The following is a 20,741-nucleotide window of genomic DNA, read 5'->3' as shown; positions in this document are numbered from 1 at the left end:
GTTTGCTAGCACACACACACACACACACACACACACACACACACACACACAAAAACTGCAGTTCAAGAACCAAAAGTACAACACAAAGACCTGCTGGGATGGAATAAAACTCAATAGCCTTACTTACTTCTCCCATGAAAAAATAGCTGATGAATCTAGTCAACCAGTGCTGATGGATGACCAAGTAAGTCTTGCTGGTTTAGCTAATCAAGAAACCTTGTTGGAAAACCAGCAGCCTATTCTGAAAGACAACATACTGAACGATGGTGACGATCATGAAGGCATACCTAAAAAAACAGCCTTCTCCCAGTTACATTTTCAGCCTCTTTTCAAGATGTCCACAAGTTCCGATCAAGACATCATGTTTACATTTCTTTTTGGACATGTAGTGATGCTCTCCAGCCTCTAAAGTTCCCCCTGTTTGGCTTGTGCATCCTCCAGATTTCAAAGAGATGCAAAACACACCATCTGTCAGCATCCAAAATCCCCTTCCATCTACACCTCATTTATTATTCACAGAATTACCGGCCATACTAAGAGGATGGATGCTGCAGTGCACTGTGGGGGCAGTTCCAGGAATCCACAATCCTGCTGGCCTCAGCACAACTCGTGTGCTGTCATAACATTTACATTTCAGGATATCTGCTCCAATACCTGACAGTTATTGCATGTACTGTATATTATGGGATGCCCCTCAGAGGAAGAATGTGTTTACCAGCTAGGATATCACTAGAGGAGTAAATTGAATTTGTGTTTGCCATTTTCCATTTGTATTTTGCTTTAAGCGTTCCTCTGATCTTGACGGTTTCATAATGTCTGTGGGAATACTCAGACTGTAATTAAATGCTGAAACCCGGAGGTCACAATCACAGCAGATGTTTCAATCTATATGCCAGTGTAATCATAAAAGTTGCCAAAATTAACTTTCAGCATTTATTTGCATTTAAAATGTACAGTTTGTCTCTTCCAGAAAATATAGAACACAGTATCCACTGCTCAGGGTCGTATAACGCTTCTATTCTCTATAAATGAGAATGACCCCTCTCTTTAATACTGCATTTCATCCAAATGTGGGATACGCCTACGTCTGACTTGTGACCATTACAATATTCTATTGCCCGATGCATGTGTAAAGAAACTACACGTCTTTGCTATCGCTAACACGGACATCTCCTAGCAACAAAACTGCAGAGGATAAACGATGCATTTGTTCAGCAGGTGTACTATTATCAGCAGAGAGGATCATTTACCGTGTTTTACACACCAGTTCATGCAAACGTTTGCTGAACAGGTTATATTATAATGCAATGTAGGAACTTTGACTCATTGGTGCATTTCATTTGCTTAAAAGTGAATATTTATCATTAACTGATATCATACACATGCAACTTGGTGAAATGAGAGTTGTGGATTTCTGCACAATTTCCCAAGTTGAAAGTCTGAGTTAAAGTGGTGTTAAATAACACTTTCCTCAAAGTGGTACACAACTGATGATGTGTCACACTGGTGTGAAGATCTGGTTTTGGCTTTTCCTCTTTTTTCTCCTTGGCGGCTGTGGTGTTAATTGTTGTAGAGCTGGAAAGTTGTGTTTTTCCCCCAGGAGTGCCCACCTAGTAGACTTATCTTCTTCAACATAGTCAAGGCTAGTTGTGTTGTGAATTGGGTAACACTTTATTTTAAGGTGTACTTGCTACCCATGTACTTACTATTACAATAACAATAAATGATCCATAATTACATGCAAGTAACACTAAGCCAAACCCTAACCCTAACCATATAGTAGGCATATGTAGTTAATTAATTTTTACTCAGTACTTAAATGTTTAATTAGACTGTAACAAGGACACCTTAAAATAAACTGTAATCCTGAATTGTTAGGGATTGTAACACCTAGCCCTATTAAGTAAACTAAAATTTCCAACCGCAACCAATTATTATTTATAAAATCATGATTTACTAGGTTCTGATTAATTGAAAAGCCTTTTGGCTATGTAAAAAAAAATACAATCCTTTGATATATGTATATATAGGAAATATGTCAACAAAGGGAAGATCGTGGTATCTTTAATTGCACAGAGAACTACTCTGTAGCATACCAGCATTCTAGAAGAAATGTATATGTATGTAAAGTTGAGATTGCATTCTGTGCTCACGGTTCCCCATAAGGTTCCACCTACTGCAGTCCCAGATTGCCTGTCATCTGCCTGAGCAAGTGCAACTGTCGGCTATGCTTATAATGAAGGTCCTTTGTGAAGGCCTTTATCTTAGCTACACAGCTTCTGCTATCTGTTGTGTTATGTAATAACAAAGTTGGGGGCGGGGGTTCCTCTTGCCATTTGACCTTCCTTTCAAGTGCTCAGCAGCTGCTAACCCTCTGCAGTGTGTTATGCAAAGGACCTCAGTAGTGACTCTCAGGCAAAATCTCTTCAAAATGTCTTTTTGTTCAAGATGTTGATGAGACAATGTGAATGACAATCACAGTTTGTGTCATTTAGGGGTGAGTAAATCTGAGAGATGATGCCTCAGTAATAGACTGGCAGTAAACAAAATATGCCATGAGAGTCTCTGTGAATGGATGTTCAGAAAACACTGGAGAAATTGATGGAAATTCAAAATCTAAAAGTACTGATTGTTTTACAGACAGAAAGTGGAATACACATCTCTGCACATGGATATCTAAGTTCTTCCCTAGATGCACCTTGTACCTTTTAAACATAATTCTGTTTATTGACGGGCTGTGGTTGGGACACCCTCCTGATTCTACTGATTCAAGTCATTTGATGCACTAATGCAGGGGTGGACAACATCGGTCCTGGAGAGCCACAGTCCTGCAGAGTTTCACTCCAACCCTAATCAAACTCACCTGAACCAGCTAATCAAAGTCTAAGGCAGGGGTCCTCAACTCTGGACCTATGAGATCCACTTTCCTGCAGAGATTAGCTCCAACCTGGATTAAACACACCTACCTGCAACTTTGTAGCAATCCTGAAGACCCTGATTAGCTTGTTCAGGTGTGTTTGATTAGGGTTGGAGCTAAACTCTGCAGGACAGTGGATCTTGAGGTCAAGAGTTGAGGACCTCTGGTCTAAGGGTTACCAGAAAGCTACAGGCAGGTGAGTTTTTATCAAGGTTGAAGCAAAACTCTGCAGGACTGTGTCTCTCCAGGACCAGCGTTGACCACTAACGCAATAAAAAGTTTTACTGAAAGGAGTGCTGGGGGGATTAATGACGCTACATAATACAATGAGTTTACTGCAGTTGAACAATGCAATTAATCAAACTTGTGTAGCTAGAAGCATTTGCATACTTTCATGGCCAAATACTTTCAATAAGCAAAAAACATTAAGGCAGAAACAACAGAAAATAGTGGAACTTGCTTCAGGTTTTCTTGAACCTTTTAAACTTGCTTTAGAATTTATTAGTCGAAAAGAGCCGTTCCCTTGTAAATTGATTTCCCACATTAATACATGACCTGACATTGTTTTGGCGTGACATTTAAAAGAGCATGTTCCGATCTTGCAAGTAGGCCATTAGCTCTGTGTCAGCGACAGAATAATCAGGAATGCATTAAAAGCCAAGAAATGTTAACCTCTACCTATCTCTTTTTATTTCCAGGCACGAAAATGGCCTTGAAATTCTTGCGGAAGAAAACCACTAAACTGAAGAGTTTCCTACGCGAGTACAGCATCTCTCTCTACCTGTCACCCTGTCCTTTCATCATCAACATGTATGGCATTGCCTTCGAAACTGACGAATACTACATCTTCGCTCAAGAGTACGCACTGGCAGGCGATCTCTTTGACATCATTCCTCCCCAGGTGAGACAACAAGAACTCAAATCTCTACTTAACAGATATATATTCATACTGTGCTACTTTGCACATATGCTTATGCAGTTGTTTGAGTCCTAAAAGAAAACATTAAAATGATTCTCATCTAAATTGAAAACTAGGTTGTAACATTGTAATAAAAAAATTCACTTTTGAAGAAAACTTAAGTTGTGTAACATGATATAAAACTCTCTATTATGATTCTGTTGGTTGTTCTGGGTGGTCGAAGTTTCTGCAACACAATATTACGTAACTTATTACACGTTACGCAGCAGTTTCAGAGTGAAATGTCCAGTGAGTGGCACTAAAATGCGCATTCAATTGTGGACATGTTTTTATTATGTTGCATTAGGCACGTATTGTGGCAGTTCAGAATTGTTTTGGAAAATATCATACCCCCCTACACCAAACCCAAACCTAAACCTACCCGATACTGTCAACAAAAGTGAAAGTGATTTAAAAACTCATTCGCTGATGTAGCCCTGTTTCGTACTTCACCTCACAAGTGCAACACCATATCACGTAAGCCACCGAGCAAACCTACTGCATTAGAAAATCCATACATATGAAGCTGTGTATGTGACACTAATGTTCAAAAGTATTACTTTTCAAATCTCGCAGCATATTCTAATATTTTGAAGTCATAACATAATATTGTGCAGGGAATTGTGTGAAAATTAGGCAATACAAGTTGTCAGAGTTTTCTGCCTGTAGTGTTCATTTCAACTGGAAATACATGTACGTTTCATACATGTCCGTTTTTTTAATTTTGCAGAAACGTAGGCAGAGGCACGCATTTCCAGTGAGCCTGGGTGTTGCTAGGTATTTGCTACAGTGTTTAACCTTATCTGGTTTCCAAAACTCGCCAGTACTGTCCCACAAGCCTGAGGTCTTGCTTTCCCACCGCAGGCACACCTCCGTTCAGTGATTGCCTGAGAGGAGCAGCGTATTCAGTTGAGGATGTGCACAGTGTCCATCACACGGAAATAACTGAGGACTTTATGTTCCCTGCAAACTTGTTGCTGCATTACAGAAAGCCTTCATTTTATGGTGATCAGGTTTTCTGTTGCGGGGGCTCATTATGCGTCAGATTTTACTGTCTGTGAGAATTATGATAGCACCCATTATGTAACCACGTGGTATTTCGTCGTAGTGTCTAATTCCGTATTCTTTCCGCTCTCCTGTGCGTAGGTTGGACTGCCGGAGAACGTTGCCAAGCGGTGTGTGCACCAGGTGGCGATAGCACTGGATTACCTGCACTGCAAGAAGCTGGTGCATCGTGACATAAAGCCGGAGAACGTCCTCATCTTTGACAAGGAGTGCCGGAAGGTGAAACTGTCAGACTTTGGCATGACACGGTGCGCTGGCTCTCTGGTGAAGCGGGTGAGTGGAACCATCCCGTACACGGCTCCAGAACTGTGTGACCCCAGCCGGCAAGAGGGCCTGTGTGTAGACTACAGCACTGATGTGTGGGCTTTCGGTGTACTTCTGTTCTGCATGCTCACTGGGAATTTCCCCTGGGAAAAAGCACTCCCGACTGACACCTTCTACGAGGAGTTTGTGCGTTGGCAGCATCGGCGGAGGCGAGCCAGCGCGGTGCCTTCACAGTGGCGCCGTTTCACTAACGAGGCGCTCCGCATGTTCCGCTGCCTGCTGGCCATTGAGCAGGACCGCCGATGCTCTGTCAAAGAGGTCTTCAGCTACTTCAACCACTGCTGGATGCTCGACACGGAGAACGGCAACACCACCCATGTCTCGGGTGGTAACGGCAACAACGGCACAGTGATGAATGGCCGTCAGGCTGAGCTTAGCTCTTCTTCCTCTGAAGAAGATGAGTTGGTGGACCGTTTGAAGCAGCAGAGCTTGTCGCCTGTGTGTGGGGTAGCTAAAGGAGGCATCGTCATGGAGCCAGTGACGGCGCACTACTCCTCTACATCCTCGAACAGCCCTGCTTCCTCCACTGGCGGCTATGAGCGCATCTCCCGTGATAACAATGGCAACAATGGTCGAATCCTAGTCACGACACCGATTGAAATATGCGTGTAGACAGGTCACTGGCATTGACCAACCTTGCACATATATTTGGGATGACTAGATGACAGTAAGGACTCAAGTCCTTGTGAAGCAAACGCGTCAGAGGAAACGTTGTTAGCTGACGCACAAATGCTCAGCATCCCAAGAAGAGCAGACAGCTTGAAACTCTTCCTGATGATGAGTATCTCTGAGGGAATCTGTAAGACAATCACCAGGGTCTGCAGATTGTGTCTCAACCACGTTTTCCACGTATAATTAGACCATAACGAAAGCAACTTTAGAAGAATAGAAAAAAACTCTGCGAAAATATGAAGCAATATGTTGATTTTCTTTTTGTGCAAAAGTGATAAAAAAAAACTGATTTGGAACATGAGGGAAAAAACAGCAAAAACATTTCATGTGGAGACTTACGTGGTTTCAGAAGCACAGTAGGAACTGTGTTGGTATTGTTTTGTGCTTGTGCATCCCTGTGGTCAGTGGATATGACTTTGGAAGCTTATTGGTTACTTTATAAGTGTGTTGTATTATTCGTTTTGGTCTTGACCTTTTTGTTATTTGTTTAATGTTGTAGCATTACAATGTTAAATTATAATTTGCTGAGAATCTGCACTGTCAAATCTCAGTTTGCTCACTATTAAACCGAAACTGGCAAGAAAAGATCACTTGATTTCAGAAGACTGTTAGGGAGGTTTGAATGGTAGATTGAAAGACTCTTTTCTTCTTAAGTAACATATAGATGCAATCCATATACAGCCCTTCTTGCATTCAGAAACAGTTCTTTACAGGGCTGTGGGTGTACCACAAAATGCAAGAGTGATTTAGACATGATGGCTACCAGAAACACACTTCAAAAACCATTCAGCCACTGTGTGTTCATATATTAATACAGTAAAGAACGATACCACATTATGTACTTTACATTATTTCCTCTTTTTGCATTCTTTCTGAGAATTATGGATGGAGTCCTGATAGCACACGTATGTCACTGAGATGTCTTTTTGGTTTTCTCTATGGATTGTGGACTATCTTGGAGAAGTTCCTTTTGGATATTAGAATGACATTCACCCAATGTTTTTGCAATGTGAGATTTAGATTTTTATATATGAATTTGCATTGATTGGATGTTTGTAGACAAAATGTGATGTTTAAAAGAGCATGTTATGCTTTCCAGATTTGCAATGATCTCTTTCATAGATGTTTTGTTGACGTACATGTGCTTACTGAGGGAAGTTTAAGGATTTCTCAGGTATACCATTCACTGTGTAATATTTAAAAGTCAAGATGAAATCGAAATCTACCTTATTTACTTTCCTAATACACATTCCTAGTCTTACTGTGCACTTACCAGTGTGCATTATTCAAAACATAAAAAGTTTTTTTTCCCCAAAATTTCTGACACTAAACTGATTTTCTTTTTTGACGACTTAAAACTAGTGCTGTCAAACGATTAATCGCGATTAATCGCATCCAAAATAAAAGTTTTTATTTACATAATATATGTGTGTGTACTGTTTATATTTATTATGTATATATAAATACACACACATACAGTATATATTTTGAAAATATTTACATGTATTTACATGTATACATTTATATTCCTATAATTTATATTATATATAAATATATCTAATATATAAACGTAACATATTTTTCTTAGATATATACATGCATGGTTGTGTATTTATATATACATAATAAATATAAACAGTACACACACATATATTATGTAAATAAAAACTTTTATTTTGGATGCGATTAATTCGTTTGACAGCACTACTTAAAATACCTCTTACTTTCAAACCTTCCCCTCCAACCACTTGTCAAATTCAGACACCTGTCAAAATAGATCAATTCAGCCTACCGCCTCCTTCATTTTTTTTTTCACTGAGTATCCTGTTTTACATTAAAATGTCAAATGATGGCTATTATTAGTAAAATTATTTGTGAAAGGGTTTCAAACACCATTTCATGTTGTCTTTAACACCTAATGTGTTACTTGATGCGTAGGAAGAATCTGTTAAATGAAAATGTCATATTTATGTTTCATGACTAATGGGACATTGATGTCTATAAAGAAAATGCTGCTTTGGTCCAAAAAAATGAAGGTCCATCTGTATAAGATCTTTTATTTGGACCATTAATTACAAATAAAAAATGTTACCAGCTGCTAAACCTGGTATACTTTGCGGTTAGATTTATTAAAATGCCAATAAAGTGGAATGTACCCTGTTCCACAAAAAGTATTTTTCCTAAAAGGTTTTTCGTATTTTATTTAATATTTATACATTTTATTATGACATTTGTTCAATATCATACTCTTGTTTGACGAAAGGTAGCAAAAGAAGTTAATTTGTTGGAACTGTTTTGATCTTGTGATGTTAAAATGCAAAAATAAAAGTGTCGACAATGTTTGAAAGGGCATTATGCATGGATATAACAGAAAACCAATGTAAGGAGATGGTATCTGTGCTACTTTTTAGAATTGTGCCAATTATTGTGTAGTAATATTTTAAATTAGCACAAGTTTGCATAACTTAATATAAGTTTCAGTGGAGTCAAAAAGGACAATGTGAAAGGACAAAAAAAAAAAAAAAAAAGTATTCTTTATGTGCAGAACATGGAACTTATATGCCGAGCCAACAGTGATGGGGCATTACAAAACATATTGATGTGCTCACAGACAATAACCATGAAGAAGCTGAAAGACATTTTAACCCTGCAAAATGTATGAAGAAAACAAGTCAAATGTGAAACGTTTTTTGTTAAAAGGACAAAAGCAAAACAGACATTTTAATGTGTTGTGTTTTCCAGAAATATTTGCATGAATCAACATTGCTCTGGAGAAACATTGTAGAAATAAACACTAAAAGTACTGAACGATGTGGCTTTTGTGTCTATTCTGAAGCAATGTTCCAATTGGTTTTCACTTACGAATCGTCCTATATGCTCGGCTAAGATTCCAGTTTAGATTTTTTTTTTTAAATGCTCCAATGCAATATCTTTTTCATGCCCTACCATACTAATCTGACTTCTTATCATTCTGCTCCTGATATCTGAGGGCATTTCACTCTCTTTACCAGTAAAAAATCTTGAGTATTGCAGTCCTGTTCACATGTGTCACAAGATACATGTCTACTGGAAAAGAGATTCTATTGTGATTTGTTTATTTTAAAACATGTTGAGTTAAGCAATATTTGAATTCATGACCAATGCAGTTGTTGATTTCTATCGACCAATGAGCTGTGTACTTGCCCGAAAATGTTAAACATGGTTAGTTTGACCTTTTTCCCATATATTTTCAGGCAAAACCCCTCTTTCTGCATTGATGCCATTAAAATGTAGCAGTGTATTCCGTCTAAGTACATTTGTTTTTAAGCAGCAGTGTCCATGAGTAAAGATGGCAGCATCCTGGTGATGCAACTACCATTGAAATTAATGGAAAAGCTATTGGATAGATCTCTACAGGTAATATAGACTCTTTTCATAAATAAAAATGTATTAGCTAAGTAAACATTTAAATGTTTGCATTTTTTGTTATTTTTTAAATAAATCAAATAATTAGTTAAATCTACATCCACATTTTCAAATTTGAAAATGCCATATTTGTTTGAAAACCCTCTTCACTCTACGTTTTTTAAGCATTTTCCGAAAGTTGCTCGTCCACACTGACTAATCTGAAAATGTGAGAAATCATTTTCGCAGGTAGATAATTTTATTAGCAAAATATCCTTCCACTCACTGGTGCATCCAGGATTGGTCTAAAATGCAACTGTCCAAATTTTTTGCCACAGGACCAATGCTATCTCATGGCCAATTCATGTTTTGTGAAACACAACATATTTTACGAGGTGGCTAATTCATACAACCTTGCTCGTACGATTTTGTATGATTTCTGTGATGGTTAAATTTAGGGGCGGGGTTAGGTATGATCCTTTGTACAAATTCCTACAAATTTACCACCTTGTAAAATACTTAAGATTTTTCACGAATCATATTAATTTGTTTAAATGAGGTTGTATGAATTTGTATGAATTGGCCACCTTGTCAAATGTATACGGAGGTGTGGTGCTTCATATGAATTTCTACAAATTTGCCACCTTATAAAATACTTAAAATTTTTCACAAATCGTATGAATTCGTACAAGTGAGGTTGTACGAATTTGTATGAATTAGCCACCTTGTCAAAAGTGTAGTTGGCACGATGGCAATTTTGAGTAAATGTTTTGCAATCTTTGCAAAAAGATCTTACACAGTAACATCTATATTGAACAACACTATGAAAGTGAATAGTAGGCACAACAATGCTGGTACAACCATATATATATATATATATATATATATAGGTACAATATGAACCCGTTCTGAACCCTGGATTGATGATTCTATTCGTTCTCTCAAACGATGTTGTAGAAGAGCGGAACGAAAGTGGGAAAAGGACAGTCTTCATGTTTCTTTTGAGATTTTAAAGGACTCTCTTTTTAAATATCAGAATGCAGTGAAAAAAGCAAAATGTCGACATTTGTCAGATATTATTAATAAGAACTGCTCTAGACCAAGACTCTCTTGAACATTAATGCTACTCTCAACCCGTCGGCCTGTCTTTTTCCTGGGGTTTCTTCTCCATCGTGTGAAGAATTTGTATTATTTTTTTATAGTAAAATTAGGGATCTCCAGCTGGGGATAACGCCCTCATCTTTTAATCCGTCTAATCCCTCCATCGCCACTACCTTTTTTAGTCGGTTTAAACTAGTCTCACTTCCAGATTTGCTGGAAATAGTTGAGCAGCTTAAGCCTTCGGCCTCGTCTTTGGATATTCTTCCTCCTTTTTTATTTAAGCAAGTTTTTATTGACATTGCTCTGTATCTTTTGGCCATCATTAATCGCAGTTTAGAATCTGGCATTATGCCTGACTGTTTAAAGCATGCAGTAGTTTACCCACTGCTCAAAAAACAGAATCTGGACTCATCAGTTTTAACAAACTTTAGGCCCATTTCTAATCTGCCTTTTATCTCCAAGATTCTAGAAAAAATTGTGTTTTCACAGTTACAAAGTTTTTTAGCTGATAATTCAATGTTTGAAACATTTCAGTCAGGTTTTCGTAAATGCATTTCTACCGAGACTGCACTTTTGAAGGTTCTTAATGATATTTTAATATCATGTGATTCGGGTGATTTTGCAGTTCTTGTGCTCTTAGATTTGACGGCCGCTTTCGATACAGTCAATCATGCTGTTCTCATTGATCGTTTAGAACATTGCGTTGGTTTAAGAGGTGTCGCTCTAGATTGGTTTAAATCGTATTTTGCAAATAGAAGTTTTTCAGTCAAGATGGGTGAACATTACTCAAGTAATGCTTTTTTGCCTTGTGGGGTTCCCCAGGGTTCTATTTTGGCTCCTTTGCTCTTTTCTCTCTATATGCTCACTCTTGGCTCGATTTTTAGAAAACATGATTTGTCATTTCACTGTTATGTGGATGACACCCAGGTTTATTTGCCTGTCATACACAATTCTGTGGGTCTTGAGTCTCTTATGGCATGTTTGGCGGATGTGAAGGCTTGGGTTTCATTACAATTTGTAATTTTCAATGAAAATAAAACTGAAATTATAGTTTTTAGAATTGTCATTGTCATTGAATTGTCAAATTCCCCGAAACTGTATTTGGGTGGGATGTCTCTGTGTTTGAAATCATTGAAAAAACCTGGGCTTAATTTCTGATGATGGCTTAAAGTTTGACCATCAAATAAATTCAGTTGTCAAAGCTTGTTTGTTTGCTTTCTAAAATAAAGCCTTTTCTTTCTTTTAAAGATTTTTAAAAAGTAATTCACATTTTTATTTAATCTAGGCTGGACTATTGTAACTCACTTTATTTTGGGATTAGCCAGACAGCTTTATCCCGTTTGCAGCTTGTTCAAAATGCTGCGGCTTGACTCTTGAGTGGGGTTAAAAAGAGGGAGCATATTATTCCTATTTTACGCTCACTACATTGGTTGCCTGTTCGTTTTAGAGGATTGGTAGATTTTAAAATTATGCTCCTCTTTTATAAATCTCTAAATGGTTTGGCCCCTACTTATCTCTGTGAGTTATTGACTGGGTATCAATCCACTAGATCCCTTAGGTCTTCCAACCAGGATCTATTGTTTACCCCTAAGTCGAGGCTTAAGTGCAGGGGAGTTCGTTCTTTCTGTATTGCCGCCCCCAGGCTTTGGAATGTCTTGCCACTATCCATTAGACAATCTTCTTCTCTTAATATTTTTAAGTCCAGGCTAAAGAGATTTTTATTTTCTAAAGCATATGGCTGATGGGATATTTGCATGATTTTATAACTTTTCTGTTTGTTGTGTGTTTTTCTGTTTTTGATGACTTAAGCACATTGGTCGACAGAAGTTGTAATTAATTGTGCTATATAAATAAATTGTCATTGTCAATATGCATCATATGACTAAACATATGACATCATTTTTAAATACCTCAGTTTTCACAGTCCACACTACAATGTGATAACGGCATTTGCACATTTATCTACTTGGGATAGCATCTAGCATCAAAGTTCTGTTTTCGCTGAAACAAAACCCTGTTTCAGTGTAGACAAAAGGTGAAAACGTAGAGAAAAAAAGACACATTTTTAAATGTATCTGGATAGATAATTCATTGAACTAAAATATGTATTAAAAAGGGATCAGAGAGTTGGCGAAGACTTGGGCAAGTGCTGACCAGTTCCCCTTACACATATTAAAGTGACAGAAGTGAGCCGACTCATTATGGGATGCTAATGAGAAACAAAGAGGCGATGTGAGAAAGAGCCCTAGAGAACTGTGTGTGTTGGTCTGTGCTTGGTAGATTAGTTTAACCCTAAAAAACATGAAAGGGAATAAAAATGTAATGATAATATCTTATTTGCTGTGATTTGTCAAAGATTTGCTGGAAATGCTTGACTAAAGCACCAGCTCTCTAGTACTTCTGCCATCTGGACGGCTCAGACTGCAAGACAGAAGCAGGAAGACAAAACAACAGCTATGGTGTACATTTTGTTCCCACGATTCATGCTGGATAAGAAGAGAATGTATTAAACTCCCACCTTATTACCATCCCTCCTCTTTCACACCTCAGAGCCAAACAAAGTTTCTCAGGATGATATCGCTAAAATCACAACCCTGTCGTGCTTTTTTTGGACATCTAGAGAGGTGACTCAGTGGCTGTTCTTGCACAAGCAGGATTTATATGGATATGAATAGGAGATCATGTTTACTGTCGACCATCTAGCAGTGGGAGGTAGTGAAATATAGCATGGTACAGACAGAAAGAACAACTTGATCTATATTCATCTGATTGGATTTTAATGCTTAAAGCTCAAAGCGGAACTCCAAGATCTCGACATCAGCCTCTTTTAAAGCTTGCAAAGGCTGAATTCCAGTGCAGATTTCTGGTGGCCAGAGCTATTCATCAGACAGTGTTTATGTGCGGTAGCATATGGCTTTTACAGTGATTCACACCGAACACATGGCGAAGCATGCTGATTTGTGTGATCATCTGAGCACAATCAAAAAATCCATTGCTGCACATTCGTGGAGCTAGCTAAAACAAGCATCATCATTACTATTTAATGAATTATGATTACTATATTATTATAAAATTTGTGGAAAATCTAGAGAACATCACTGAGATTTGTCAGACTGTTAAGCAGCTGACAGCCGCTACAAACCCATACTACCACATAGTAAAGATCTTATTGCTTATATTGTTCAAGTTTTTATTAACAGTTGTATACTAAGCTCAACTCCACTCAGAAAAAAATATCAGAACCTAGTTTCTTCCTAGAAACTTCCTTCCCTTGTGAAAAAGACATGTGCTTAAGTGCACTGAATGTGGTGAGTTTTCCGCCATTTATGAACAACACTTCCCCGCCATTGACAGAATTTTCCAGCTTTCCATGTTTGCACTGTTATACGGTAGGAGGCGCTATTACACATTTTCTGAAAGACTACAGAATCTCTGGATCAAAACAGGGTGAAGAAGAAGCAGAAACAAGCAACAGTATATGTAAATGAACACAATCATCAAGCATTAAACAGCATATAAATCCAAACATCCTAATGTTACCAAATGACATAAATTTTTTATGAAAATGATCAAAAATGCTGTTGGTGACTGGTAACTTTTTTGCCCTATTTGACATTACATTTAAAGCTCATGTATTATATTAAGTATATGTTAGTTTACCATAAATTCTTATAAGTGCATTCGCCAATAACCATATTTCAACAGAATCAGAAGTAATTGTGACATTAGAAATAAAAATATTTAAAGGTGCATTTAATATAAATTTAAAGGTGACATATCATGAAAATCTGACTTTTTCCGTCTTTAAGTGCTATGATCGCGTCCCCAGTGCATCTACCAATCCAGCAATCGTGAAAAAGTAATTGTGACATTAGAAATAAAGATATTTAAAGGTGAGTCAAAAAAACCTAAATAAATTGCATTCAATATAAATTTAAAGGTGACATATGAAAATCTGACTTTTCCCGTCTTTAAGTGCAATATTCGGGTCCCCGGTGCATCTACCAATCCAGAAAACGTGAAAAAGAACAATCCAATAAAACAATTTTGGTAAGCCTTTCTCTGCAAGCTTGTGAAAAAGCTCAGATTTCGCTCCCCCCCGTGACGTAGGAAGTTGCCGCCATTGTGTTTTCGCTAGTGACAACGGTGTACCAGTTCTAGCGCCATGGCGAAAGTTCAAGCAAAGCATGCTAACCGTTCTGTCGTTGGCTGCACAGACGAGCACAGAACACTATTTAGAGTCCTAGTCTTAGAGGAGACAACAGAGCAGTAAATTTATTGATTTATTTACTGTATATTACACTGCTGCCACACAGATCTAATATAAACGTGTGATTTATGTCCCAGATGTTTACCTTCACAGACATAGTATTTTGTAACTTACAGTATGTGTGTTTTTGACATAAACTTGTGTGTATTTGACAGTTTAAGTGCAATAATACATGAAAGAGAAGTTTAGTACTCATGTGCTGTATGACAGCCACTTTCTGTCCGTGTGCTTCAGATGTGTGCACTCATAAAACCATATATCAGATGTTTAAACATATGGTTTAAAACGCATAATTTTAGCGTGATAGACATGGTAATCAAAACCAAACAGATGTTTTTTTGGCAGAATATCTGAGGTATGAGCTGTAAAGGCACAGCCCTATTCTGGAAAAGGGGGCGGGGAGCAGCAGCTCATTTGCATTTAAAGTGACATGCACGAGAACAGAATGTTTCTGCTTCCACTCAAAATAGGCATTTTCAAAATGTTATAATAAATGATCTGTGGGGTATTTTGAGCTGAAACTTCACAGGCACATTCTGGGGACACCTGAGACTTACTGTTTATTGCACCTTGTAAAAAGGGGCATAATAGGTCTCCTTTAAACTATAATTTTAATTTAATTGTAAATAACATACAATTAAGTGTATGAAAACACTACATTCAATTTGCATTTAAGTATAAAGTATAATATTTCTATACTCTTTTATGTACTTTTCCTCCCACACAGTATACCTCACAACAAAAGGAAGATGACACAGAGGTATATTTCAGGACAAACTTATTGCTAGACTGTTTACTCCTACATCTCTAATTAATAAGGTTGAGAAAAGATCTTTAGCCACTGAGAGAGAGATGCAAAATGTGGATGATCCAGAAAACCTTTGGGCAGCACTGCAGATTATGATAAAGACAGAAAACAAATTATACTGTTGGATTTCTGGGTGCTGAGATAATGTTAACGCCCAGAGCGAAGGGAAGCCGAGCAGAAAGAGAGCCAGCCATTAGCTGCAGGCATCAGCCATAAAGCAACTTTACGCCGGCGAAACAGATCCTGCGTCTCATCTCTCTCTTGCTCTCTCATCTTCTCACGGTTAATCTTTGAGATAAGCAGGACAGATTAGTCAACACACAAGCAGATAGCACCAGTGCTGTGCTTGAAAAGTAAGGCCGTCATAACCTTTCCACTCTATTAACCTGACATTTCAAGAGTTAGGAAATTACTGTTGCCATTTGCTACTTATATGATTAGAAGGAAAATCTGACATTGGATGATTTTTGAGTCAATTTCTTACTTTTGAATGAGGAAAGATGCCTTCGCAACAAAATTGTATGGCACCTACCAAAAGGAGCTAACTGACCATGCAAACAGAAAGATTATTTTTAAATGTACTATAGAAATGTGCAAGATTAGTTCGATAAAAACTGTAATCGATAAAAACGTAACTGCTGCTGCTATAGTCAACTAGTCAAAATGTTGTCATTTTAATGTTTTAAAAATAACACATTGCTTTGAAAGGTGGATATCTGGAGTGGAAAACATTCATTTAATTTCACCTCAGCTCTTGCATGCATGCATTTTCTTCATGTCACTAGCTGTAGGCTGAGAGAAATGTCTGCTTGGAAGATATGGGCAAAGTTTGAGAGCATATTTACAGATTTAAAGGGGGGTGAATGAAAGGGAGTTGACTTCAGAAAGGTTTCGTTGACGTTACCTCCATATAATGCCTAAAAAATTGTGTTTATAAAGGAAGCGCTGGTTTTACAGAGGTAACTGTTGTTCTTCTGCTTGCTCAAAAGTGCCACCTACTGACAAAGAGTAAATCTGGATTTTCATTCATCCCATCTGCTGCTTTTTTGCCATCAGTGTTGTCAATTTTAAATGTTTGATGGACAATAAAATCAATTTGGATAATAAGTTATCTGGAATTATATGACAGTTTGATTCATAATTAAAGTATTTCAAATGGGGTGCATATACACAAAATGCTTCTGATTGTCTTCTGAGGCACTAGTCAACTAGTTGGTTACAACATTTCCATTTAAACATCAGTGAAATTAGTCATAGCTCACATCCCAAGGAAACATTGGAAAACCTGCCCTGCAACTACTGACCTACAGATCAACCCCAATTTGAATTTTTATTACTTTTAAATAAATAGAAATTAAATAAACTAAACTACCGCTCAAAAGTTTGGGATCGGTCATAATTGTAATGTTTTTTAACGAAGTCTCTTAAAGTATCGCAGTTTCCAAAAAAAAATATTTGGCAGCACAACTGTTGCCAACATTGATAATTATAATAATAAATCAGCATATTAGAATGTTTTCTGAGGGATCATGTGACACTGAAGACTGGAGTAATGGCTGATGGAAATTCAGCTTTGCATCACAGAAATAAATCATATTTTAAAGTATATTAAAATAGAAACCATTATTTTATATTGTAATAACATTTTACAAGATTGCTGTTTTTTTTCTGCATTTTTGATCAAATAAATGCAGCCTTGATGAGCATAAGAGATTTCTTTAAAAAACATTACAAGTCTTACTGATCCCAAACTTTTGAGCAGTAGTGTATTTACAATTGACATTCTCGCTTTTTCTGCCATCTTGGATGGATTTTTTTGCAAAGCAAAATGGGATTGTATTGTCCATGATGGATAGAGGTGATGCTGCCTTAGAATATTCAAGATGACCTTTTGGATCAGACTTTATGTCTGCTTATAATGTCACTTTGTATAATAATGTTGTATAATGTCTTATTATATTGTTTTTAAATAGTGTCATGCTATAGAATGTTCAAATGTTCTCACTTTGCCAGGAAATCAGATCAAATCCAATTATCAGTTAATTCTTGGACAATTGCAGAAGAGTTCATCTGCAGGAGCCTGATCAAGGCTCACATAATAAGTAATAGGCACAGTAAAGGTAAAGGCAGAGGTCTGAGCAACACCAGCACTGTTATTGGATCAGTGAATTCACACACTGCTAAGAGACAAGCACTATATTTTCACCACAAACACAGCAGATGTCAGCAGGAACCTTGGCAGCCTGGTACAGCTAGTGATCTGATTGGGTAATGAGGGGGATGAGTCATAAGATTTGACTAGAGGAAAAATAAGGACATATCAGAGACTATTCAGACTGTGAATCTGTGAATTACAGGATGTCAGTATCTAAATGTGAGGACTTAAACTAAGGCCAGCATTATAGCTTATTCCTTTTTTTAAGGATTTGAAAAAATGTATAACTCCACTAAATGTGTAACTAAACATTGTAACTCATCCACAACTACTGACATAAATGGTATGTTAACATCTAGAGACACCTTAGTCCGGGTACAGGCCGTACTGAATTTTACGCAAATGAAAATAACGCTGGATAGATTTGGTGCGCACTGTATAAAGATCCTAAATCTAAAGTAATCCTTAAAATTCACAACTTTCAATCTGTTTTATGGCGTTTTGTCTACTGAAAGTCAGTTGAAATGCTGAATAATCAGTATGTTTTTGAACAACTGTACAATCCATAAAAAAAAACTGTCTTTCTTCAACTCATTTTCATTTCCTGTCAAAAACTAAATATGGCACTACTACCCCTGATAAAGTCCATTATTTTTCCAATTAGGATCGACAACCGTACTTAAAGGTGCGAGTCTCGAAAACATGTCCTGTTCACTGGGACGTGTGTTTTGAGTTTGAGCTCCGTCAAGTCAATGATGAACTGTCTTTAACTGAAAAATTTGTGTTTACTATTGTCATTTTGCATTATTGACACTATTTTCCTAATTAATGCTGTTCAGTTGCTTTGACACAATCTGTATTGTTAAAAGCGCTATATAAATAAAGGTGACTTGACTTGACTTGACTTCACACAGCTGCTTCCAATAACGGCTCGAGTACTGTGGAGGAACGACAGCGGAAACGACAATGTACAACATAAGTCAAGTGCGTATTTTACTTGATATCCAATATGGCAACGTAAATAAAACTGTATTATCACATTTGAAATGACAAAAGTCCAGTCGAGGCGCAAGTTTATCCTTACATGTTTAGGGGTTCAACGGATCATACTTGATTCATGATCCATATAGACCAGGTCCCGATTAATAGATTAGTTGCAAAGTTTAACTGTCATGGAGTGATGCACGTGTTTCTAAGTCTTGCCAATTTAACCATTCAAGCGCAAAAGAAGGTAATGCTAACTCTCTACTCATGCTCTGTTTTCTGTGGGCACAACCTCAAAGCATGGACACCTTTTGAATCAAAATGTAGTTCTTTCACACTTATTAAAAATGATTGAACTTTTATCAGTTAGGCTAGCAGTTTTTTATGGAAGCCCGTTTCCGCTACTGAATAAAAAATAAAAGAGGTAATTGCGACTTTTTATGTCACAATTCTGACTTTTTTTCACAGAATTGCGAGATATAAACTCGCAATTGCGAGTAATAAAGTCAGAATTGTGAGATATAAAGTCAGAATTCGGACTTTTTTTCTCAGAATTGCGTGAGAAATAAAGTCAGAACTGCGAGATAAAAACTCGCAATTTTGACTTTTTTTCTCGCAATTGCGAGTTTATATCTCACAATTCTGAGAAAAAAAGTCAGAATTGCGAGATATAAACTCGCAATTGCGAGAAAAAAAGTCAAAATTGCAAGTTTTTATCTCGCAGTTCTGACTTTATTTCTCACTTTATAGCTCGCAATTGCGAGTTTATATCTCACAATTCTGTGAAAAAAAGTCCGAATTGTGAGATAAAAAGTCGCAATTACCTTTTTTTTTTTTTTTTTATTCAGTGCCGGAAACGGGCTTCCATAGTTTTTGCTGGTGTATATCGGCAAAGTAAAAAGTTGCATTTTTCTCACACCCCCATTTTTTATTTATGCATTTATTTAATGTAACGTATTTAATAAAAATAGTTTGTTTGTTTTTTTGTTGGCATTGTATAATGCGACAGACAGCTAGTTGTCCAGTCTGGTTCCATTCACACAGCAGGGCTTAACTGGAAATATGATCTTGAAAATTTACGGGATTGCACTCCCATAAATAACCGATATGTGTGTGAACACAACCATATTAGGGAATACAGGACTGACGAGACAACCATATTCTGCTGCTGTGTGAACTTGGCCATATAGTGATTTGGACCAGTAACCAAAAGTGCAATACCATGGTAACATCCTAGCAATAATCAGTGGCGGCTCGTGGGGGGAGTCAGGGGAGGCACAGCTTCCCCAAAATTTTGAGGTGAAAATGGGAGGAGGACGATTTAATGTTAATAAAATTCACAATTCATTTCAGTTCATGTCTCAGAATGTGTATTTTTTGTTTGTAATTTCACAGCTGTAATACCATAACACATTACTGAAGTTGGAAAGCTCGTCTTTTCTATCGCGAATGTGCCGAATCTGCTGATGTAATTACAACCACTAGGTGATAGAGAAGGGGAGGGGGAGGCCGGGGGAGAGCTGAGCTCTCGTGCCTCCGTTGGAAAAAAAATAAAAAATTAGCCAATCAGCATCGAGTGTTCACTTTCAGCGCTGAGGAGTGTTGAGAAAAGAAACCTCGTATGGGGAGGCTAGCCTCCTTCTGATATCAACCAATCATGGTAAATTACGTGATATTAGTTTGAACGGCTGCCGCTGCGCTGATAATGTACCAAGTACGTATGACGAGTAGTGATATTGAATATTTGATCGCCAACAGATTTACCAAGCTGTCAATCAAACAGTATATATACAAATTTAGGGAAAACAGCCTAAGCTGGATATAGGCTACAGCAGTCGGCTTAATTAAATGGCGCAACAGGCAGCTCTCTTTTAACACAGACTTTTAAGAAGGGATGGATGTTTGCTTCAAGTGATAGGCCAGGTAAGTGAAATTATATTATCTTGCTGTATGTGTGTCGTTTTCTTTACGTTTTCTGACTAAAAGAAACCAAAAAGCCATTTTAAAGCGGTTAAGCAAATACTAATAATAATAATCAGCAGGGATCCCAGACCAATACAATTAGTGTGCCTCCTCTATTTTAAAACCCACGAGCCGCCACTG

General features: G+C 37.4%; 1 protein-coding gene across 2 annotated transcripts in view; it reads left to right on the top strand.

The window, feature by feature from the left end:
- The window catches only part of LOC107674909 (serine/threonine-protein kinase SBK1-like), a 17,872-nt gene extending 10,595 nt beyond the window's left edge, over positions 1–7,277 (top strand). For both annotated transcript variants that reach the window (XM_016469159.1, XM_016469089.1), the window contains exons 3-4: positions 3,616–3,818; positions 5,022–7,277. In XM_016469159.1, coding sequence (XP_016324645.1) covers positions 3,616–3,818; positions 5,022–5,876 — 1,058 coding nt within the window. In that variant the 3' untranslated portion in view covers positions 5,877–7,277. The remainder of the gene's footprint in view (positions 1–3,615; positions 3,819–5,021) is intronic.
- The last annotated feature ends 13,464 nt before the right edge of the window (positions 7,278–20,741 follow it).

The sequence above is a fragment of the Sinocyclocheilus anshuiensis genome, unplaced genomic scaffold (assembly GCF_001515605.1).
Source record: "Sinocyclocheilus anshuiensis isolate Anshui unplaced genomic scaffold, SAMN03320099.WGS_v1.1 scaffold173, whole genome shotgun sequence".
NCBI lineage: Eukaryota > Metazoa > Chordata > Actinopteri > Cypriniformes > Cyprinidae > Sinocyclocheilus > Sinocyclocheilus anshuiensis.
This window is presented reverse-complemented; position numbering and strand designations above follow the sequence as displayed.